The following is a 20,252-nucleotide window of genomic DNA, read 5'->3' as shown; positions in this document are numbered from 1 at the left end:
TTTGCCATCAGTTGAGTTTGCCATAATCTGTGTCATTTAAAATGCTGTTATTGTCTGAAACAGCACAGCTGAGTTCATTTTCACCTTGAAGGCGCATGTTTAACTCACTTAAATGAGTGGTCAAACCCACCAGAAGTGACGAGTCTGTGAGCCGTTATCTGTCTTCACACTATGGTACAAATTCCCCGTTGGGTTCCATTAAGTGTTTGATTTCATTTCAACAAATCATTTCTGCATTTTACCCCCACTCAGACACCTTCCTTCCTTCAGAAACGATGTCCCCATGATCAGCAGCCATTCTTCTGAACACCTCCTGCAACTGACCATGATTCAGTCCCTTGAGTTTTATCAACTTCACAGCTTTGATGTCAATTTGCACAACGTTACCCATTTTTAAAGCTTTTGCACATAGATTTTCTTGACGTGCAATGCAGTGATGTTTCATCAAATATGTGTTGCTGACTGCAGTTCCATTATCTCCTATTAATTGTAGAAGTCCCTTGGTTTTTTTGTTTTTTTGTTTTTGTTGTTGTTGTTGTTGTTTGTTTGTTTACCAACTATTGCCAGGGCACCATCAGGAGCTGCACCAGATAGCTGACAAAGGTAGAAGAGAAATGCTTTTTAATGTAATTTTTTACTGCTTCATACAAATCAAGAGATTGAGTTGTGTCTTCAGCAGCACCGAAGCTGTTATTTAAATGATACTGTATTTACTATTAATACCTCTAATGAAATTGGCAAGTCATATCTGCAGCATGAGTACTTTTATCTGTTGCCAAAGCAAAATGTTAGAAATCAGCAGCTTTACTCTCCAAATTTCCTTAGATAGATTTTCCTGTTCCTTCAGTTTGGCCAGTCAGGTGGGACAAAGTGATGTTAGAGAAATCCCTTTTTTTTAAATCAGGACACGCTGTATGGCAAGCATGGCAGATACATCACTTAATAAACTCACTGTCAGTCAATGGCTTTGAGTTTTTGGCAGTCAGCTTTGCTACATCAGTAGCTTTTATAACAGAGCCCATTTGAGTTTTAATTCTTTTAAAGATACGTGGTTGAGACGACAGACTTCTTTTCAGTTCTTCTGTTTTGTCTTTACAAAGCATTCCTCGATATGCATCGAATTTGGCAGCACATTTCTGCATAATGTCCTTTCAAGTTGCAATCTGTGGAAGCTGACAGGATTTCCTTGCAAATTAAGCACAGCGCTGTATTATTTGTCAGCACAAATAACGTGCCCTCCTCGTGTCCCAGGACAGCCACGATGGCACAGCAGCGGTGTGAGCTCTGCTGGGCTGCGTGCAGTCCATGGGTCAGATGTGCCTGGACTGGAGTGTGGCTCTGCTGGGTACAAAGCCAGGCCAGGAGATGGTGGCTGCCGTCCAGAAACTCAAGAAGAATAACAAGACAACACCCTCTGCAAGGACAGGAAATACCCTCATCCATTTCTGGCAAATAAATTAACACATTCACCTGAAGAAACTCTTTCCCCAGAGCTCTTCTCAGGATTCAGAGCAGTTCTTTCCCTTGCCCTGGCAGCTATGCTATGGAGATCAGGCAGGTGCTGTGCCAGTACTGCTCCCCCGCGTCCCAACCTGCACTACCTGCACTCCCACCATCTGTCACCTTCAGCCTGCATTAAGCTGCACAGCACCTCCAAGACAAGGCTGTGGCACGCGCTGCAGGGGCTGCCCTCACACCCACAGCTACAAAGAGGCGCTCCCTCATGCATGGGTGCTGCCCAGCACAGCTGAGAGCTGCGTGCCCACAGCATTTTACTTGCTGGGCTTGACTGGACTTGTTTTGAATTCCAACTTTGTGACTGCACCTGTGCTTTGAATCACAGACAGATTGTTTTCCACATCCAGCCAGCTCAGCAGTGCAGTAATTTGCATTTTAGGTGCTTTTTTTGGTGTTCCTTCCCCTCTCTGAGATGCTAGGCAGGAGGCAGAGCGGGGGCTGCCAGGTGCCATATGAAGAGGCACGTACTTACTGGGAGATGGGATGGTTATTTCTGTAATACCTTGCTTAGAGCAGACCTTGGCAGTTCAAAGGCCGTGAAAGGTCAGCTCTTGCTTGCAGAGAGGAGTCAGACACTCCCTGGGGCTGGCAGCAGCCCTGCCTGGGTCTGCGGGCTAGAGGCTGGCGTGCAGCAGAGGCTGGCCACACTCAGGTTTCAGGATGTCCTTTTTGCAGTGCTCCTCCTGCAAAAATCAAAGCACAAGTTTTAAGGCAGGGGAGCACCATTCCTGTGTGCCATCCAGCTACGGCTGCTGACAATGTTTTCCACAAGCACCCGGTTAAATCGGGTGCTCCGCATCCATCAGGATTGCTTGCAGCTCCTGGGTGCATTTCCAATCTCTCCTCCCATGAAAAGCTGGCGAAGTAAAGCAGCCAGTTTCACCATTTCTTCCTTCCCCATTTCCTTTCTACCCAAGTCCTGCAAAGCATTCCCCCCCGTGTCTTTCAGACACCGCCTGCCCTGTGCTCATCTCTTAGAATCCCCTCAACATGTCCCTGAATCACAGTCAGGAGAGAGCACACAGAAAGGGGAACCGATGCAGAGGGTAAGACCATGAGATCTCTGCCCAGAAGGAGAGGCTCTCTGATACTGATATCTCAGTGCCTGAAGCACACAGCCAGCTGAAGTGAAACACTGGCACCAGGTGCAAAACTTTCAGCCCTCTCCCCTTACCTTCTGCTGCTGCAGGGCTCCAGCACTTTGGGGAAAACAGGCTCCACGTGGGGCTTCTAGACTCTCCTCCTATCTCTAGAAGCTTTCCTACTGCTGCCCTGTGCAGTCCAGATGAAAGCAGGTCCACCTGCATGCTTTGCAGCTGCTCCTGCAAGAGCCTGGTAGGGAGAGTGTAGCAGAGATTTATTTCAGCTTCAGTTTCCTCTTTCCTCCCCCTTTAGAAAGAAGAAACAAAAGCCCAAAAGTATGTTATATTAATTTATTTGGGACACACCAAAAAAGGAAAGTCAACAACCGTTAACGTACAAAAGTACAGAATCCTGGGACAAGATTTACTGTCCTGATTAAAAAGGCACCATGGTCCCAATGAAGAGTAATCAGAATACATCATTATAGAAATCTTCCCCCTGTTGCAGCAGAAACAGAGCCAGGCTTTGGCTCTATCCACAGTCAAACCCAGTTAAGAAACAAACATGATTTAAATGCAATAAACACTGCTCAGCCTGTACAAGATGTCATGAAACAAATCACAGCCTACAGTATGGTCATCTTTTCTTTTTTTCTGCCGAAAACAGCAAAGATGACAAACAAGTGTAGCACTGAGGAAGACAGCAGACTTCTGACGTCTTCACCTCGGCGTTCTGTAAGACACCTCAGTTGAGCTGACACTGGTAGGCTGAGTATGGGGCTTCTGAATGAAATGCAGTTCCCTGTGGTAGACAGGAAGTCAGATTTGACAACCTTAAATTCCCTGAATCCCTGAAAATTGTAAAGCACTACACAGCTGTGTTCCGTACTTCTGTTCAGCCCTGTTGGGTTTACTTTACACATTAGCACTTATACCATCAGCTATATCTGTAATACAAAGGGGGGTTTACAGCAGTTATTTAAAAAATTCTAATTCTGCGAGGTCCGAGCTTGGCTATATTCCCTGCTGAAACAGAGCTGCTGGTGTAGGAGCCCAGTGAGAGGCTGGAGTCCAGCATCTCAGGGCTGGAAGGCAAATAGTTTCAACGTGACATAATTTGCAAGGGGAAGTCAGTGAAGCATGTCAGAGAGGAGAGGGCTGCAATCTCTCAAGCAGAGGAGGCTGAAGGGTGCTGCAGAACGCGGGTACATGCTATCAAACCTGTAACGACACTAAGAGTGATGCAGAATACACTGAGTTCACTAAATATTTTGGAGCAACTTACCAAGAACTCGTCAGACACAGAATAAGGATCCCGGCAATTACTAACGAGCAAGTTCACTGGGAAGCCGATGTATCGCTCAGAGCCGGACAGATCCATCCTCAGGAGGAGGGACAAAGTGGATGCAGCTGGAGCCTGACTAAGCAGCGGGGCCAAAGGCTGCTGCTGCCTCCTTTGCTTCCTAGCTCTGCTGCACCTAAATTTGAACAGCAGCTAATTTGCGTTTCATTCCTCCTTTGGCATAGGACTTCAAAGCAGTCCAAGATTGATTCATCAAAGTAACAGGAACTGTCAAAATTATTTGTACATGCATTTATTGTTAAAGGAAGCAAAAGCTAAAGAATGAAACAGTGCGAGTTAATAATCAGTAAAATGATATGCAGGACATTGAGGAAAGAAATGGGGTAAAGCCGAGATACTGGAGTGGGGAAATGTTCACACTGAAAGGTAAATTTGAAAACCAGGCAAGTTTGAGCTCTTTCTATCAGAGTGTTTCTGAGGACAGAGCCTTGGTTTTTTTCTGTTTGTTTTTTTAAATGTGATCTGGCAAGGTCTGGGCATCTCACCAGGGAGATCTCCAGCGCTGGGTTTCGTACAAATGCAACTCTCATATTTAAAAACCAGTAAAGCAACCTTAACTAAAAACAGCAGATACCCTCGTACTGCATATATCTAAAACCACAGACATGTCACTGCTTAAGGTACACATGGGCAAGAGGATGATACTTTTCTCAAATAAACTCTTGGTGGAAAACTACCACTTCCACTCTGCTGGTCAGCACGTACCTACAGGGGGTGGAAAAGCAAGTCCGGATTAAGGAGCCTTTTGCTGCAAATACCACAGCTACACACGGGAAGATTTTTTCTTCCCTATATCCTAAGACGACAGGATAATATTTTATAAAGTTTTTTCCATCTTAAACTAAATAATGCAATTTGCATCCTTTGCTCTATCTTAATACCACCCCCCTCTCCCCAGGAAGATAAAACTATCAGTTCATTTAGAATTCACATCTCTGATTCTAGCTTAAAGATTTTATATTAAAACTCATTCAATTGCAGGAAGGTTTATCCTGATCAAGGAAACGTCGTCAACATAGAATCCAGAATAAAATATTCAGAATCATCAACGTTTTTACAGCCAAAGCACTCAGACAGCTCCTGATCTCTCTTCTCCTCCTCAAGAAGGAGAGCAATCCCTTTATGAAATCACAGGACGCCTCTCTGGGACTGAGTAATACACGTGAAAACTAGCTTCCTTCCTTGCAGAAATGCCAATTCTGCTGAAAGGGGCTGAGCAGCCTTCCCTCCCACTGAAATCAGCAAGAGTTAGGGCTTTTCAGCACATTAATTTTCTATCAGCAACAAGTCCAAGTTATTTCCCTGCAGTAAATCGAAGTCCTGTTAGGCCACCACTGGCTCAGAAATGGTGAGAGACTTCCAAAAACCCACTGATGTAGACAAGACCTTGGAAGAAGAGGCTTATACGCTATATAAACTTAGATCATCTGCTACGTTTGAGCCTTTGCATCGTTAGTTGGTGATTACTTATCCTTCCAAGTTCATGTGTTTTAGTCCTTGCCGCTATTGTCCCAGCGTTCTTCTCCGGAGGCAGGATGTTCCTGAGCTCTGGCTGGGGATCTCAAACAATTGCTTCCAATTGATTGTGGGATTTCAAACTTGCCTAACGTGTGTATTGCCACCCTGTACTCCAGCAGCTCTGCTTGCTGACCACGGCATACACTAGCAGTTTTCTACCTTCTCCACAGTCTCGTAGAACCCAGGCCTAACTCTCCTGATGCTCATCCGTATATGCTGGCACTCCAGGGGCATGGCATCGCTAGCAGCATTCGCGGCACCAGCCGACCACGCAGTGCAGCGGCGCTTCCTTCTGCCCCTCAGCGAGAAGGCTGGAGCCCCCCCGTTCTCCTCGTCCACAGGATAGGCCTCATCCACACTCTTGCCTTCGTCTGACTGCTCATCGGTTTTGTACGTCGTTCCCTTCGCTTTGTTTCCTTCCTTCTCTTCCCTGGCGAGCTTTCTGAAGTGCTCCAGACACTGTATCTTTTGTCTTCTTTCCATCATTTTCAGTTCCTGCTTGTCTGTGAAATCTTCATAGTACATTTTTCGCTCACTTCTTTGATCTTCAAGAAACTTCAGCTCAATGCCAGTCATTTTTATCCCGCTGTATTCCTCCAGCTTATTTCTCATGTGCGTGTCTGTACAAAATATGTCAAAGAGCTTCTCAGAACTCTCGTTGAATTTGTCCGCTCTCTCCGTGTAAGCCTGGTTCTGCCTCTGCTTTCTGGTCTGGTACAATCTGGTGAACTCCTCATACATTTTGAGGATAAGTTTCTTTATACTTTGCGTTCCGATGGTATGCAAGTTGCAAACCAACCAGTGCTCTTGCAGGTGCTCCGCAAGCAGCTGAGCCGCGTCCTCTTTGGACCGCTGGGCCTGGCCAGCTCTCTTGGGCTGCAACAGGTACAGCATGTTCTGAACCACATCCTTCTTTGTCGGCAGGATTCCCTGGGTGAAGCCTGAAGACTCGACATACTCAACAGTCCCCAGAGTCTTTCGTGCTTTCACCTCGGTATCCAGTGATTCCATCACTGCGTTTGGCTCGGAGTTATGACATAACCTGAAAGACAGCGACGGAAGACAAGCGTGTGAGATGAGGCATTTTTTTACCGCAGCGGGGATAAACAGCCGAGGAAAGGCGCTGAGACCAATGAGATCGGGGATTTTTCCGCCGCGCCCGATGCAGTTGGATGGTCGCCGCGGTAGCCCAGCCCATCTCACCATCTGCTCAACGCGGCTCTCTCGCTCTTCTGCGCAGCGTTTAAAGTGTAACAGCGCGTTTGTTTACATTAATTACATCTAATGGCGCTTCAGACTCCACACTGCAAATTGCAGCAGACCGAGGCCGCCCGGGGCGCCGAGCTCGCTCACGGCACGCGCGGGGCCCGAAGCGCGCGGCTGCTCGCGCCCGTCCCGGCGGGGCACTGCGCTCAGCCCGGCCCGCCCGCGCTGACTGGCACTTTTCCCGGCCGCGCAGGAAGCCGGCCCCGGCTCGGCCCTCGGGCCCGCGCGGCCGCGAGGCGAGGCCCGCCCGACCCCGAGGCCGCCCCGCGGGTCCCCCTCGGCTCCCCGGGCCCGTCGGATCGCCGCCCGAGCGGGGCCGCGAGGCCGGCGGCGGGGGCGCGGAGCCGGAACCCCCCGCGGCGCGTCCCGGGGCCCCGCGGCGCTGAGTCACGGCGCGGCGCCCGGCGCGGCCCCCGGGCGCCGCCCGCGACGTCCCGCCCGTCCCTCCCGAGGCCCGCCGCGTGCCGCGGCCCCGCGCGGGGGTCCGCGCCGCTGGCGCGCCCTGCCCCCGGCCCGCCCGGCCCCTCCCCTCCCCGGGGCTCACCGCCATCTTGGAGGGGGGTCTGCGGAGCCTGCGCAGGAGAGAGCGGGGAGAACGCGCCGAGGTTGCTGCCGCCATCTTAGAGAGGGGCAGCGCCGCGGCCGCTCCCGCCCGCCCTTTCCCGGAAGGCCCTCCTTCGCCGCGCGCGCGCCTCCCCGGGTCGGCAGCGGAAGTGCGCGGCGCGTGACGGCCGCCCCTTCCTCTCGGCTCGGCGGCGGCGCGCGAGGAATCGTGCGCGCGGGGAGGACGGAGTTGCGCGAGAGAGTGAGCGCGCGGCCTGGCCTGGCCTCGCCCCGCCCACAGCGCCTCACGGCGCCCCTCGGCGGGAGGGTGCGGGGGGGTCCCGCCCGGCGCCGTCCTCAGCCGATTGGCCGCGAGGCGCGCGCCGCCCGCCAGGGGCCAATGGGGGCCCCGCGGGTTCGGGAGCCCTCGGCCAATCGGGCGGGCGCCGTTCCGGGCGCGAGGAGGACGGGCGCCGATTCGCTGCCGCGCAGGTGTTCCTCTCGGATAGCCAATGGCGGCGATCGGCGGGAGGGGGCGGTTGGGGGGCGGTGCCATTGCTGACGTCGGGTGCCATTGCTGCGGGTGAGGTGTGAGGAGCTGAGGGGTGGGGAAGCGGAGGGGAGTTTGGGAGCTGAGTGAATTTCTGTCGGTTACAGGGTGTGGACAGCGATGGGTGCCGAGATAGAACAGCCGGGAGAGGTGGTGGGCTCTGCCGGCAGATGGGTGTACATGGACCACAATGCCACCACTCCACTGGCCCCGGAGGCTGCTCAGGCCATGGACGAGGCGGCTCGTCAGGCCTGGGGCAACCCCAGCAGCTCCCACCCTGCAGGTAAGGTGGAGGGGCTGGTGGCCGGGCTGGGCGCGGGGCCGTGGGAAGCGTAGTTGCCGGTCTGTGTCCTGCAGGCAAGAAGGCCAAGGAGCTCATTGAGAGTGCCCGGGAGAGCCTGGCGAGGCTGGTGGGGGGCCGGCCCGAGGACATCATCTTCACCTCGGGGGGCACGGAGGTGAGGGCACCTGGCAGTGAACGGCCACTGTCTCTGTGTGGGGAGGATAGGGAGAAAGGGTGCTGCACGTCCCCTGGGTCTTAATTCTTCTCTCTGTCTTTCTCAGGCTAACAACATGGTCATCCATACGGCCCTCAAGTACTTCCGAGAGAGCCAGGGGCAGGGCCAGGCTGTGCCACACATCGTGACATCGAATGTGGAGCACGACTCCATCCGCCTGCCACTGGAGCAGCTGGTGAAGGGACACCTGGCAGGTGAGTGGGGCACTGGGAGGGAGCAGGGAGGGATGGGATGGGATGGTGGTATTTGGCCGCAGCTGCCCTCGAATGGCACAAACTCCTGACACAGTGCCCACCTTCCTGCAAGCTGGGTGTGGTAGCTGGCTGATATTAGACACTGCTGACCCAAGAACTGCGGGACTCTCTGTCTGCATGCCAGCTGCCCACACAACCCTCCTGCTCTTCATTAGAGTTTGGGCAGTACTGTGGGGCTTCCCAGCAAACCTGGGGACTTGTTTCTTGTCTTGCAGAAACTACCTTTGTGTCTGTGTCCCCACGAAGCGGGCGGGCCGAGGTAGATGATATTCTTGCTGCGGTGCGGCCAACCACCTGCCTAGTTACCATCATGTTGGCCAATAATGAGACAGGGGTCATAATGGTGAGTCTCTGGACAGCAAGTGGGATGGGATGCAGCCAGGAAGGTGTCCAGGAGACATCCTGGTAAAAAGGTGTTTAATAAGAGGGAGGAAATGGTTCCTCAGATGTGGACTCCCTTTCTGTCAGCCTGTTGCAGAGCTGAGCCAGCGCATCCGTGCCCTCAACCAGAGGAGAGCGGTGGAGGGGCTGCCCAGGATCCTGGTGCACACGGATGCAGCACAGATGATTGGCAAAGGGCGTGTGGACGTGCAGGAGCTGGGGGTGGATTACCTCACTGTCGTGGGGCACAAGGTATGGCCCTAATCATGAGGCCCGGACACCATTTGTGTTTGTGGATATCTCTGGTAGCCGAGGGCAACTAGCAGAATATTGCTGGGAAAGCGCTGTGGGGCACAGCTGTGGGTTTGCAAATCTCTCAGACTCTGAGATCCCAGCAAATTCCCCAGCAGCTGAGCAAAGCTGGGTGGCAGGGATCCTGCCAGTCAGGGAGATCTGTCTGGAAGGGAAAGCAGGAGGTGACTAAGGGCTGAGGACATCTCTGGTGGGCACTCAGTTTGGTTTAGGCAGCTGTCTGTCACCAGGGCACCTGGCACTGTGTCTGCAGAGTCAACGTGAGTTTTTGATTTTGTTCCTTACCTGCAGTTCTACGGCCCACGGATTGGCACACTGTATGTGCGTGGTCCTGGCACCACCACCCCGCTGCACCCCATGTTCTTTGGAGGTGGGCAAGAGAGGAATTTCCGGCCAGGGTAAGGTGGCTGTTCAGTGGCAAAACTACACAAAGCCTAAGCTGAGGTGTCAGCACTGTCATCTCCATCCCTGGGTTGGGGAGGTGGGTTGGTGTGCGGAAGCTTCATGTGAAGGCTTTGCATGGGTAGAGCCAAAGGGTGAGCTGTCCCCTTCCTAGCTGCATCAGAGAGCTCCCTGGCAGTGGTGAGGAGTCCCATGTGGGGGGTGTTTGTGTCCTGAGACTGGGGGGTGGACCAGAAGGTCCAGGTAAATAAGTCACTGCTCGTTCTTCTTTTCCAGCACTGAGAACACCCCGATGATTGCTGGCCTTGGCAAGGTGAGTTGGAGATAGGTGAGAGGTTCCTCATGGCTGCTGCCTGGCAAAGCCAGCATGGACACAGCTTGCTGCACTCCTTAGTCTTTAAAAATGACATACTGAGCACAAGAGGACAGTTGAACTCCAAGAAAATGAGATGGGAGTTTCTGGTGCCAGCCTAAGGAGCTACTTCAAAGTACGCACTGCAGACTTTGCCCTGCAGACTCCCTAGCAGTGGGGCAGTCACAGCTAATGCTGCATGGGGCATTGAGTGTCTACTGGGAGACACAGGAGGTGTGGCAATTGCGGAGGTTGTTCCTGGGCTGCAGTTGCATGCTAGGAGGCTGCATGTGGAGGGAGTTGTTTGGAGGTTACTGACAGAACCTGTCTGGGTCTTTTCAGGCTGCAGAGCTGGTGAGCAGGAACTGGGAGGCCTATGAGGCACATATGCAGGATGTTCGGGACTACCTGGAGGCCAGGCTAGAGGTGAGCAGATCTTGCTCCTGTTGTTTCTCCCCTTCCTGGATCTCAGCCTGCAGAGGGCAGTGCCCTGAGTTGGAGTATGTCCTTCTGTCCCAGCCACCTCCTCATCAGGACACAGCTGCTCATGTTCTTACAGCCCTCTGATTTCTCCAGGCATCCTTTGGGAAGCTGGGTATCCACTTCAACAGCCAGTTTACAGGCTCCAAGCGACTCTGCAATACCTGCAATGTCTCCATCTTGGGCTCAGGCCTTCAAGGTAGCTCTGTTCATATGTCTCCTTTGTCCGACTTCCCCACTGTGCCGCAACATGCTGCGTGCCTGACACATGGGAGCTCAGCCATGGCTTGGGCATAAACTTTAGCTGGGAAGTGAGTCTCAGAGGGAGACTGGGCACTGAGAGACTTGTGTTTGTCTTGCAGGGCGCAGGGTGCTGTCTCACTGCAAGACCCTTCTTGCCAGTGTTGGGGCTGCCTGCCACTCTGAGAAAGGAGATCGGTAAGCAGCTGGCTCTAGCAGAGCATCTTTTCATAGGGGAAAGGGTGGGAGGGAGGAAGATAAGACAAAGAGGCTGTGGGTGGCTGTAGGTATTGCTGCCCTGCAGCAAAGGGAGTGCAAAGCTTTCTAGAGAGGCTGAAGGAGGCGAAGGAGGTCATTGCAGGAAACACAACTGGAACGCATGACTGCTGCTGACGGACTTTGTCTGTCCTGGCTCTGGTGATGCAGCTGAGATTGGAAGTGCTCCTCAGTGCCTGGCACTGCCATAACAGAATCTGCCTTATGTCTGCGTGGGTCTGGCTCACCCACTCAAGCCCACGTTGGGTCTCCAGAGGACTCGTTTGGTTGCATATGGGGACAGAAAGTCCTTTTGTGCTGATCTAGAGCAATGCCATGTAGAGTTGTCAGGCCATGGGAACACTGGGGAGCTTCCTTCTTGGAGGAGAAAAGCCAGGTCTGCCACAGGGAAACAAGCTGTGTGGAGCAGATACATTTGGAAAACAAGTGGTTTTCCTGGAGTGCATCTGTACAGATGTGCTCCTTATTAAGGCTCTGCGAGGCTGTCTGGTGATGCATTTTCTTGGTCTTCAAATTAAACCCACTCATGCCCACGTTTGTTTCAGGCCCTCCTTGATTCTGCTCAGCTGCGGGATCCCCTGCGACATAGCGCAGAACGCCTTGCGGCTGAGTGTGGGGCGAGACACCACCCGCGCAGATGTGGACCTGGTTGTGCAGGACCTCGTGCAGGCTGTGGCACAGCTTGGCAAGGACCAAGCCTCGTAGGGCCCAGGAATCACTCCTTGCCCGTCACCCAGGTTCTCAGGGTAGGATTGTGCTCTGCTTTACTCCTCAGTGTTGGCTGTGGCAACCCCTTTTATGCTGGTTGTGCAGGGGCAGGATGGTGACCAAACTAATAGCAAGCCTCTGCTAACAGGATTTGCTCCTCCAGTCTTATGTCCAATCTTCTAACTCCATGGCTGCTGACTGAGTCAGTTTGGAATCGGGGTTTGGCAGGAACAGCCTGCCTGACAACCCAACCAAATGGACCCAGCCTCGAGCTTGGGATCATTGATTCAACACTGTGGAAGTGGTGGCTGGAGGAGAAAGCGAGATAGTCTGTTTCAGCAGCAGTGTGCTCTCAGGTCTGCTTAGATGTCTACTGCCTTGCATTTGCAGTGATTGCAGTATGGCTGATTTGCCTCCACAGCGTGTGCTGCCTTAGCAGAAAAGCTTGCAAGTGCGTGCTGGTGGCAGCAGGAAGCTGGGGGCTGTGCTGAGGAGATGGCTTTGCTACTTTGGGGCTGGAGCAGCACATCTAGTTCTTGCTGAGGACTCTGTCATTCCTATTGCATGGTGCAAGACATTTTGGGAGCATTGCTGTCAGGCACTCCTTGCTTGCCAGCACATTTCTGCATGTGTCAGAGAGTCTCAGAGCTTGGCTGCCTCCAGAACATAACAGGCGTGGAAGCCATAGGAGCTGAAGGCTTTTGCACTGGTTGCTTTCCACAAAGGAAGCTTTCCTGCTGTCTGATCACTGAGAGGAAGAAAGACCATCTGTCCCAAGGAGAAATGAGTTTATAGCGACACAGTAAGAGGCTGGGCTGGGCATTGCACGGCCACTGCCAGAGCCCTAAGCCACAAAAGTGTTTTCTGGCTGGGAAAGTGTTGGGTATAGCTTTCCCAGCGCTGTATTGCATTACTTGCTCCCTGTCTTTCCTACAGTGGGCAGAGCTGTTGCTGGCTCCACGTGCTCTGGAAAGAAGTGGCTGTTGCAGGTGCCCTAATGTGTGCCAGTGCCCAAGGAAACGTGTCACCCTGGTGTGGCCAAGGCAGTTGTTCTGATCACTGACATTAAGAGGACACGGGTGTCAAATGCACTGGGAGCGCTGTAACTGGGCTGAATGATTTCAGGGAATCTGGTCTTTTGATATTCATAGGAATAAAAGCGATTGCCATTGCTGTGGCATATTCCCATGTAAAATGTATTTTCCCTGGTGTTTTTTGGGACACTGAACTGGTTGAGGTCGTAAGAGGGATGGCTTTTCCCTCTGAAAGCGCTGGTGTCCCAGAACTGCCAGAGGCACAGTCTGCTGGCATGGGGAGGTGTCTGCTGATCCTGGCTGCAATGGAGCTGTAACCCCAGGGCTCACCATCTGCTGTCAGCAGGCAGGGCTCAAAACCCAGCAATGCTTGAGGGTGGACAGGGAGGGGGCAGCAGATCAGTTCAAAGATCCAGATTCAATCTATCCCAGCTGTTGCTGTGGTTCACATCATACATATCTGTGGTTCAGATCATATATACTGAGCCATTCCTGGTAAGCAGCAATGGCTTCCTCCTTGCCTGGTGGGCACAAGGCGCAAAACAAACTCATTGTGTGTTCAGACTCCTCCTGCTGTGTCTTTTCAGCTGGCTCCCAGCAGTTCCAAGGAGTTCCCAGAAGGATGAGAAAGATAAGAGCAAATGCCTCTGATGCCTGACCTCACGTTTCTTGGTGATGGTCACAGCAGAGTAGGAAAGATGTGTGGTAGGGATTAATGCAATTACCGAGCTGCATTTAGTTGCAGAAAGCACAACTGCGGACACAGATTTTTAAGACACTGGTCCTTCTCTTTCCTAGCTGTTAGCAGCGCCAGGAATGCAGTCTGTAACCATGACACCGCAGTGCTTTTTGTCCATTTCATTTCTAACTGAATCGTTAGGACCCAAGTACGCTGACTCAGAAAATTATTGAAAGGAGACTAAACTTGCAGTATTTCTTTGGGTTGGAAAATGTGTTTAGGGCTGACTGTTCCAGGAATGGTTTTACAGTCACTAGATGCCTACCAGGCTGTTTTTTGTAAACACCATTGCTCACACCTCAGTCTCAAATGCAGCCTTTATTTTTCCCTCTTGCTTAATGGTTGAAACCTCTTTTGGAGAAAGTGGTTCTAGAGAAGGAATACTGCCCTGCTCCAGAGGTAGATCTTTTATTATGAGGAATCTTCTTGGAGCTCTCTTTCAGAGCTGTAGCACAACTGCAGATCCACACAAGGGCATGGAGGAAAGACAGTTCTAGAGGTCTGGGCTTCCTGTGTCAATTCAGATAGAAGCTTAACCACAGAGCGCAAAAAAACTTTACTGATACATTCTTTTGTTTATATACACACTGGAAATACAAGTAACAATCACAGAAATATTAGTGTTACTTCATTTGGAATATTACAGCCAAAGCATAAGAAGATACGAACACCCTGGTTGACCATTTTAATGCTTTTACTGCTCATTTTCCTACTACCACAGTGCATGGTAATGGCAGCTGCTAGTGGATCCCTCTGTCTCTGTATTACTTTAGCAGGGAAAGTGAGGCAGAAAAGGCCTACAACTTGTCCTGTGCTCCACTACCCTCTGTGCTGGAGACAAATATCCTTTCCTCGCATGACAAACAGTGATTGTATGCGCTAGAACAAGTTCACCCGTCACGGAAATCTGGAAATACCAACATTGCTACATCAGCTGTGAAGTTAAACGGTAGAAAGAGGACCTGACCAGTACACTAGAACACAACAGAGTTGGAATATGTTACTTTCCTGTGGTCACACATGTAACAGATACAACAGTAACACATGTCCAGAACTGGACAACAAAACTGCAGTTCATTTAATGGAAGAATCCACAATCTCCTGATAATCTTGTCTTCCTAAATTCTTCCAGGACAGTTTATGACACGCAAGGAAAACAACACTAACCAAAATAACTGCTCCCCCAACAAGATCGTAAGTACCTGGCAAGATGCGCAGCACAACAAGCTGCAGGACCATGGCAATGACTATCTCTAGGTGCTGTACCGTGCTGACCAGAGCAGGGTGGAACTTGCTCAACGCGTAGTACACCCCCAGGAAGGCTGCTGTGGAGCACAGGCAGATAGCAAGGAGATAGCTCCAGGTTTCTCCATCCAGCGGGACAATTGGCTCTTGAAGTAAGAACATGGTGGATGCTCCCCATACTGTTCCTGTCCAACTAAAGGTGAACAGTGCTGTCCACATGCTGATGTTATCTTTGATTGACCTGTAGACTATCATAGAGAGAGCAGTGGTCAAACCTGCCATAACAGTCATGGTGTAGCCAAAAGCTTCCTTCCAGGTGCTCAGCAGGGAGTTTTCTTCCTTAACTATGTTGGGGATCATGACCAGACAAACGCCAAACACGCTGCCAACTACCGTAACTATGTCTACAGAAGCCATTCCTTCATCTACTAGCAAAAAAGCCAAAATGGCACTGAACACTGTAGTGGTAGCCCTCCACATAATGGTCCCATTACTAGGGGGAACTATGGAGAAAGAGGTATAAGCGCAGGTAATGGAGATAACGTTGCATACCCCGTAGAAGAAGAGCCGGAGTCTGTACCCTTTGGGGCCAAAGGGTGGCTCATGGTAGTAACACACAGCAGTAACAGACAGCACCTGTAAGATGGAACGGATGAAAATTAACTCTAGTGATGGCACTTTGGAACGATCAGAAATTAATCGTGTAATTAGAGCCACGCATCCGTGAGCCACAGCAGATCCAAAAAGGACTATCCACATTTTCCTTGACTGCAGTATATTTCCTTCAGGAAAGTTCTGGAAATGCCCCATCTCACGGGGTTTGGGCAGTTGTGCTGGCTGAAGCTGTGTGTCTATCGTACCAAAAAAGGTCCTTTCTCTTTTTTTCCCAGCATTCAGTAGTCTTGTCTTTGGACTGTCCTCCATAAATACTCCCGTGTCTTCATTACCATCCTCATATCCCTCTTCTCCTGGCTGGGGATAATGAGATGTATATTTCACTGTTACCGTGTTGGGATGAATTTTCACTCGCTTTTTGACTAGATATTTTTGGGAAGATGAATCCATTTCCTTGGAGGAATGTCCTGGTCTCAAGGAAAAAATAGGGGTGCACCGTTATTTTCTATTTCACAAATGCTCAGAGATTCATTAATACACAAATGCTGTTTACAAGCTATTTTTATGAGCCATGTCCAAGTACACGTAGATTGTCCTTGGTTTTGCTTTAACTCCATTTTATTTGCCAATTCTTGAAAATGACATATCCCCATTATGTGCAGGTTGTATAACATCCCAGTCTATCTGTATCCTAATGAGAAAGTTCCCTCGCTAAAGCTTTTTGGGCAGTAAATACCCTGTAATGAATTAGACTTGTTAATTGCTTGCTAATTTTAAAAGATTACAGAAATTTGGCAGGAGATGACAGCCTCATTTATAAACCCCCAGAGAACAACACAGGAAAACAGTATCCCTGAGCAAGTCAGCATAGGTAGTGTATGAATAAACAGCACGTTTTTGAACAATACTTGACAGTGTTAAAATATCTTCTTCTTTTCACATCTTATTTCCAGTGACTGACTTTGCAACAGAGTTGTTCTTCAAATCTCATTCAATACTTATTTTATTGTCTGCGGTTCCCTGCACCATCTGTGCAAAGAGCCCTTCCAATGAGGCAGCAGCAGGGAGAACGGAACCTTCCTGCAGGAGGCACCACTGTGCCCCACCAAACGAACCAACAAACACGCAGACTTTACCTGCTCTTGAGAGGTTTGATTCCAAGCCAGAAGGGGAAAACACTTCTCTGTCATCTACATCTTTGTCCACATACCTAAACAGAAACAGTAAAAGCTCCGATACCAAACAGAACAGGGTACAGCAATCTTAGCTAAGAAAGTAATACTCAAGGCAGGCGTGGGACATTCTGATTCTGTTCAAAGTTGAAGGTTTGAGATGTATTTGAAGCCTCTGGAATTGGCAACATTGGAGCTCTGTTAGGGAAAAAAAAAAAAAAAAAGAGGAAAAAGCAATCAAGTGTCATCTTGCTAAAATCACTCTTCAACTTGATCTCTCAGAATTATTGAGTGAAGTAATCTAAAGAGTGAATGGTGGTTTGTGAACACAGGGTTCCTACAGCGTAAGAACAAGGCAATTCACCATCTGATGCCCACTGTCCTGCCTTTACCTCTGCAGGCGAGGGGACGCCCAGGAGGCTCATCCTCCCCAGGAGCTGAGAGCAGCTCAGCCTCACGTACCACAGCAGTCCGGCCTCTGGTGTGTATGACAACCATGAGGGGTTGGGCTGCAAACACAGCAGCACATCGCCAGGGAGACCCGCAGACAGAACCCACATAGAAGGCAACGTCAGGCGGGTGCGGTAGCACTTCACAGAAATAGCTATCGCGACCAGGTTCAGCCTTCATGTTTTCTCCATCCATGATCTGTGACAGACAAAGCAGTGCCTGTGCCTGGCTGACAGTGAGGGATTTTTAACCCCTTGTTTATACCCAAGTGAAGCTGTATCCCACCTCTTAGAGTGAGTTGTTGGTAGGGGCAGAGAGGAGTGGGGCTGAAAGTGCACCCGGGACACCCTTAAGTGGTAGAGGAGGATCCAGGATTCCCATTAGTGTACAGTATATGCACTGCAAGAAACCTGAGAGGCACCAGCCGAAATGCCAAGGTGAGTAAATAGAGGGTAAGAGCTGAGCATCAGCTGCACCCGAGGGCAGTGTGAACAGCCCATCTGGCATTTAAACATAAACTACCAGAGTCGTGCCCCAGTCTTGTCATCTGCTGCTTATACTTCTTGTGTAGGCAAGCTGTCAATTTCAGATTCTTTTAACAAGCAAATGCAAAATGAACAGGGTGAGTCCGGGAAGGCGGTGCCTCTCACAAGCACAGCTTTTCCTGCCTAGCGTTTTCTCTGTGTTTTACATTCACTATTCTACCTCGTCCTCCCCACGTCTTCAAACGAAGGCCTTGAACTCCACAATGCGTGGAGAAAGTGAGAGGACAGAAATGCAGACGGTGCACACGAGGTGCTATTATTTGAGCCATGGTGGATCCAGCCTGCGTAAACTCAGTCCTCATCCAGAAACAGATGAGTACATGCTGCAACTGTTGGCTCATGGAAAAAAACAACAACCCCCCCCCCAAATGCATTTCTTTAACTATTAGCATACTGCAGTATCTTTCTTTCCTCCTGAGTTTTGGTTACATTTCTTTCCAACAAATACAGAAAAGGGTATAGAAAAGAGATGAAATGTGTTCGCAAATGCAGTGCTGGACCTGTGTAATGCATTCACAGAGCTCCCTGAAGGGAAACAATGGCTGGTGGGCACGCAGCTCAAAATGGCTGCACGGCTCAGCGCTCCCTTCGGCACTACCAGTGCTGGCAGCACTGCGAAGCAGAAAGGAGAACGTCAGAAATGAGAAGCAGCGAGAAAAAATAACTGGAGTGCTTCAATCACAGCTGCACTGCATCAGCTCAGGGCCGGGCGTGTGACAGATGCTCTGCTGTCTCACACAGGATACCCGTTTGTACATTGGGGCCGTCTGCATTTCTTAACAGTGAGAATTTCAGGGGGCAGAATTTCTGAGATGGGCGCACATCCCAAACCCACGGTGGTTGTCCTGGACACAAATCTAAAACAAATGGAAGTCAACACAGCCTTTGCAGCAAGCTTGGCACTTCCTCTGCCAGTGCCTTTTGTGGAGATCACGTAGAGCTCGTGGGGCTTTTTCTGCTGTGTCCAGAGACATTAAATGGTTTATTTGCATTTCTTCTGAAAATCATAACTCGATTTCGGATGAAATGTAACGGAAGGCTGGTGATGAAATCCTGTGCACAATTCTCATGTTGCACAGCAAAACGACCTCTTGGTTCAGACACCAACGTGACACCCATTGACCAGCCAGCTCTTGGGAATCGCCGGCTGTCAGCATGGCAGCACGTTTCCCATGGGCATGCAGGTCATCACCGTGCACTCACTGAATGCCCATTAATACAATGCACACCGTGACTTCTTTTTTGGAAGCATCCCCTCCCCAGCCCTCCCCAGAAACACAAGCATGACACGAAAGCTGATCAGCAATTACAAGGTAGGGAGAAATCCATGACTATGTGCCATTCAGCGCTGAGGAGTGGGAGACTGCTTGCCTCCTTGCCGTGCCCGGGGACATTCGGCCTTTGACATCTGACCAAAGACTTTTAATAACCTCACAGGAAAACGCTCTCAACCTATGCCAGACGAGGCCAAAACCAGTCAGCCAAGTGAAATGTAAGGCGACGGATCTGCGGGCACGGCAGCTGCAGCTCCCTCCGAAGTCAGAAACACGACGCCAGCCGCCCGTCCCGAAATGCCGGCCCGGCAGGACGCTCCTCACCACCGCTGGGAAAAACGCCCCGAATCCGGACAAGCGGAGGCTGTCAGAGGGCTGTAAGCAACCTCTGTCAGACCACTACAGACCAGTCATTTCCCCTCGCGTCCACCGGGCACACTCCGTACCTACGCAGCCCCGTTACCGGACTGGGCCGGTGCCGCTGTCGCACCGCTTCTGCGCACGGCGCGCCGACTCCTCGCAAAGCGGCTTTTCCTACCGGCCGCAGCAGAACCTCCCGCTGTCCTTTCCCAGCGCTCGCCCCACTCTGCCCCTCGGGCTGCCGGCAGCTCCCGGCGCGGAGCTCCCAGCCGTGCGCACAGCGAGGGCTCAGCGGCGACGGCTGCGACACAGCGGAGCGGGGCGGGACACGAGGAGCGCGGCGGGCAGCTACGTGCCACGGCACGGCCACGGCGGACGTCTCCGTGACGCTGCTGAAGGGATGCACGCTGCGAAATCGGGGCACCTTCGTCTTCCCAGCCAGGCGGTCTGCCCGCATCAGCCCATTTATTAACGATCCGTTATACTCGAAGGAAGATCGCAGCCTTTATTACAACGCAGCGGCTAACAGGGGAGATGCTCTACCTCCTATTTGAGGGGACGCTCCGCGCGCCGCCCGGCGGGACGGCACAGCCCGGCGCTGGCGGCTCCCGGCGGTGCTGCTCCGTACGCGGCCGCCGCCGCCCGCCCCGCCTTCCCCGCCCGCCCCGCGGGCACTTACCGCCGCCGACACACCACCCTCAGCGGCCGCCGCGCGCCTCTCCCCGGCCGGCGGCCCCCGGCCCCCGGCCCCCTCCGCCCTCGAGCGACATCACCGCTCCGGCCTCGCCCCCGCCTTGCGGGTCCAGGCCCCCCCCCCCCCCTCCGTCCTTCCGCTGCGACATCCCCTCCCCGCCGCCCGTCTCCCGTCGCCCGGACGACGCCCCGCCCCCTCGACCACAGCGGCGCCCTACCACGGCCGCAGCGCGGCGCATGCGCGGCGTTTTCGCGCGAAAGACGTTTGCGGCGCCCGGCTCTCGCGTGCCGCGCTGGGCCGTCCCGACTCGCGGCGCCCCTCCGCCCCTCCCTTCCCCTCCCCGCCCGGCCGGCCCCTCCCC

The 20,252-nt window shown here is 51.9% G+C and overlaps 3 protein-coding genes and 1 non-coding gene across 14 annotated transcripts; 1 reads left to right on the top strand and 3 right to left on the bottom strand.

The window, feature by feature from the left end:
* Window positions 1-2,878: 2,878 nt before the first annotated feature.
* Window positions 2,879-2,935, bottom strand: MIR1630 (microRNA 1630). The gene has a single exon (NR_035118.1). It is a non-coding gene; the product is annotated as a microRNA 1630 (primary transcript).
* Window positions 2,936-2,937: 2 nt separating this feature from the next.
* Window positions 2,938-7,587, bottom strand: LOC424740 (uncharacterized). Of its 3 annotated transcripts, none has more exons than XM_015291350.4 (2): window positions 6,612-6,891; window positions 2,938-6,523 (listed from the first exon to the last, which is right to left on the bottom strand). In XM_015291350.4, exons 1-2 carry the CDS (start codon window positions 6,677-6,679, stop codon window positions 5,626-5,628), a joined length of 966 nt encoding a protein of 321 aa, XP_015146836.3. In that variant the 5' UTR covers window positions 6,680-6,891; the 3' UTR covers window positions 2,938-5,625.
* Window positions 7,496-12,958, top strand: SCLY (selenocysteine lyase). 2 transcript variants are annotated; one of them, NM_001271525.3, is made up of 13 exons: window positions 7,496-7,552; window positions 7,948-8,123; window positions 8,198-8,298; window positions 8,405-8,552; window positions 8,828-8,955; window positions 9,081-9,245; window positions 9,597-9,703; window positions 9,984-10,020; window positions 10,402-10,485; window positions 10,636-10,738; window positions 10,902-10,977; window positions 11,601-11,801; window positions 12,700-12,958. In NM_001271525.3, exons 2-12 carry the CDS (start codon window positions 7,961-7,963, stop codon window positions 11,758-11,760), a joined length of 1,272 nt encoding a protein of 423 aa, NP_001258454.1. In that variant the 5' UTR covers window positions 7,496-7,552; window positions 7,948-7,960; the 3' UTR covers window positions 11,761-11,801; window positions 12,700-12,958.
* Window positions 12,959-13,835: 877 nt separating this feature from the next.
* Window positions 13,836-20,001, bottom strand: SLC35G2 (solute carrier family 35 member G2). 8 transcript variants are annotated; one of them, XM_046898352.1, is made up of 3 exons: window positions 19,877-20,001; window positions 16,533-16,766; window positions 13,836-15,868 (listed from the first exon to the last, which is right to left on the bottom strand). In XM_046898352.1, exon 3 carries the CDS (start codon window positions 15,844-15,846, stop codon window positions 14,611-14,613), a length of 1,236 nt encoding a protein of 411 aa, XP_046754308.1. In that variant the 5' UTR covers window positions 15,847-15,868; window positions 16,533-16,766; window positions 19,877-20,001; the 3' UTR covers window positions 13,836-14,610.
* Between the last annotated feature and the right edge of the window lie 251 nt (window positions 20,002-20,252).

This window comes from Gallus gallus, chromosome 9 (genome assembly GCF_016699485.2).
Source record: "Gallus gallus isolate bGalGal1 chromosome 9, bGalGal1.mat.broiler.GRCg7b, whole genome shotgun sequence".
Taxonomy (NCBI): domain Eukaryota; kingdom Metazoa; phylum Chordata; class Aves; order Galliformes; family Phasianidae; genus Gallus; species Gallus gallus.
This window is presented reverse-complemented; position numbering and strand designations above follow the sequence as displayed.

Coding starts and splice junctions, on each gene's coding strand:
- LOC424740 (XM_015291350.4), bottom strand. CDS start 6,679: ATGGGCTGGGCTACCGCGGCGACCATCCAACTGCATCGGGCGCGGCGG. Junction 6,524..6,611: donor AAAAATCCCCGATCTCATTG/GTCTCAGCGCCT, acceptor GCTGTCTTTCAG/GTTATGTCATAACTCCGAGC.
- SCLY (NM_001271525.3), top strand. CDS start 7,961: ATGGGTGCCGAGATAGAACAGCCGGGAGAGGTGGTGGGCTCTGCCGGC. Junction 8,553..8,827: donor GGTGAAGGGACACCTGGCAG/GTGAGTGGGGCA, acceptor CTTGTCTTGCAG/AAACTACCTTTGTGTCTGTG. Junction 10,486..10,635: donor ACCTGGAGGCCAGGCTAGAG/GTGAGCAGATCT, acceptor TGATTTCTCCAG/GCATCCTTTGGGAAGCTGGG.
- SLC35G2 (XM_046898350.1), bottom strand. CDS start 18,905: ATGGCACATAGTCATGGATTTCTCCCTACCTT. Junction 16,607..18,873: donor CATGGATTTCTCCCTACCTT/GTAATTGCTGAT, acceptor GTTTCTGTTTAG/GTATGTGGACAAAGATGTAG. Junction 15,864..16,532: donor ATCAAACCTCTCAAGAGCAG/GTAAAGTCTGCG, acceptor CCTTGAGACCAG/GACATTCCTCCAAGGAAATG.